Raw genomic sequence first — 1,702 nt, 5'->3', positions numbered from 1 at the left:
GAAGGAGACTCACCCAGTTTTCGCCAGTTTCTAACCCTATCTTGGCAATAGCCTCCTTTAAAGTTTGGTTCATCCTTTCTGCCTGGCCAGAACTTTGTGGCTGATAGGCACAGAGTAACTTCCAATTAATGTGTAAAGCCTGTGAAACAAGCTTTGTAATCTGGGCTATAAAAGCCGGACTGAAAAAAAAAAAAAAAAGCCAGACTGTTACCAGACCCCAGAGTTAAGGGATGACCAAATTGTGGGACTATCTCAGATAGGAGTTTTTTTTTTAACAAGTTTCAGGGCAGACTCAGACCCTGTGGTGAAGATTTCTGGCCATCCTGTGAAAGAGTCCACCAGCACTAGCGAATACCTGAGTCGGTTTGGCCCAGATTTCACCTCTGTGAAATCTATTTCCCAGTGTTCCCCAGGTGACGTACCTCTGGCTCGATGGTGGATCTCTGGTAGATTTCTTTTTGGATTTACCTGAGCACATTGTGGGCTCTTCTGACTTATGTCCTTGGCCAGTTGGTTTAGTTTTGGAATGAAGTATGATTTCAGACAATTTATTTAAGTGAGTAGTGTGATAAAGTAAATGTACCAGTTCACGGCCAAGCACCTCAGAGAGGAGGGTCCAGGAGTCTGGCAATTTTTGTCAACCGGAAGAAGTCCGGGAGGCCCAAAGACTTTGTGCCACCAGGAGGTCTGAACCTGAATAAGATGGTTTGTCTAAAATCCGGGTGGCAGAACCGGCAGGATCTCTAGTGATCCCACTGGTTTTCTTGCTACTTTTCAGGCCGTAGAGTCCACCAGGGTATTTCCTTGGGCCACCTGGGAGTCATCTTTTTGGTGTCCTTGATAGTGTATAACCGCTACTTGTCGAGGCAACCAGACTGCAGCCAATAAGTCTAAAATTTCTTGAGTGTTTTTAATCTTTTGTCTTCCCTTGGTTAGGAGTCCTCTTTCTTGATATATGGCCCCAGGTACATGAAGGGTGGCAAAGGCATATCTACCATCAGTGTAGATGTTTAGTCTTCTGCTTTTACCCCCATCACAGGGATTGGGTCAGCGCTATCAGTTCAGCCCGCTGGGCTGAGGTTCCATGACCCAAGGCTTGTGCCCAGATCACTTCCTTTTCGGTGACCACAGCTGCCCCCGCATACCTGACTCCATCCTGGACATAGCTGCATCCATCAGTATAGAGCGTGATGTCCAGATCTTGGAGGAGGACATCAGTCAAGTTACTTCTCAAGCTAGATGAGACGTTTAAAATGTCCATGCAGTCATGTACTGGCAGCTCAGGATCATCATCCTCATCCTGGAGGAGGGTAGTGGGGTTTAGAGCTAAAGTAGGCAAAAAACGACATGGGTGGGGTCTAAAAGCAGGGCCTGATATTGTACTATCCTGGCATTTGACAGTCAATGATCAGGGGGTCTTTTTAACAGGTTTTCCACTGCGTGAGGGGCCACAATTTGAAGTTCTTGACCAAACATCAGCTTTGTAGCCTCTTTTACCAGGATAGCTGTGGCAGCAACGACACACAAACAGGCCAGCCAGTGGCAGTTGTATTGAGCCGTTTGGACAAGAAAGCCTCGGGTCACTTCCAGGGTCGTAGATATTGAGTAAGGACTCCCTTTGCTATCCCTTTTATTTCTGCCACATGGAGTTGGAACAGTTTAGTCAGATCTGGAAGAGCTAGAGCAGGGGCTGAGATTAGGG

General features: G+C 46.9%; 1 protein-coding gene across 2 annotated transcripts in view; it reads right to left on the bottom strand.

The window, feature by feature from the left end:
• Positions 1-6: 6 nt before the first annotated feature.
• Positions 7-1,702, bottom strand: part of LOC102021966 — a 4,117-nt gene continuing 2,421 nt past the window's right edge. For both annotated transcript variants that reach the window (XR_263647.2, XM_005401860.2), the window contains exon 2: positions 7-1,300. Coding sequence is in view for 1 of the 2 variants with exons in the window: in XM_005401860.2 (XP_005401917.1) it covers positions 1,034-1,300 (267 nt within the window). In the remaining variant the exon portion in view is untranslated. The remainder of the gene's footprint in view (positions 1,301-1,702) is intronic.

Source organism: Chinchilla lanigera, unplaced genomic scaffold, assembly GCF_000276665.1.
Source record: "Chinchilla lanigera isolate Chin_1 unplaced genomic scaffold, ChiLan1.0 scaffold00075, whole genome shotgun sequence".
Taxonomy (NCBI): Eukaryota; Metazoa; Chordata; class Mammalia; order Rodentia; family Chinchillidae; genus Chinchilla; species Chinchilla lanigera.
The sequence above is the reverse complement of the archived record's forward strand: the minus strand, read 5'-3'. Positions and strand labels throughout refer to the sequence as shown.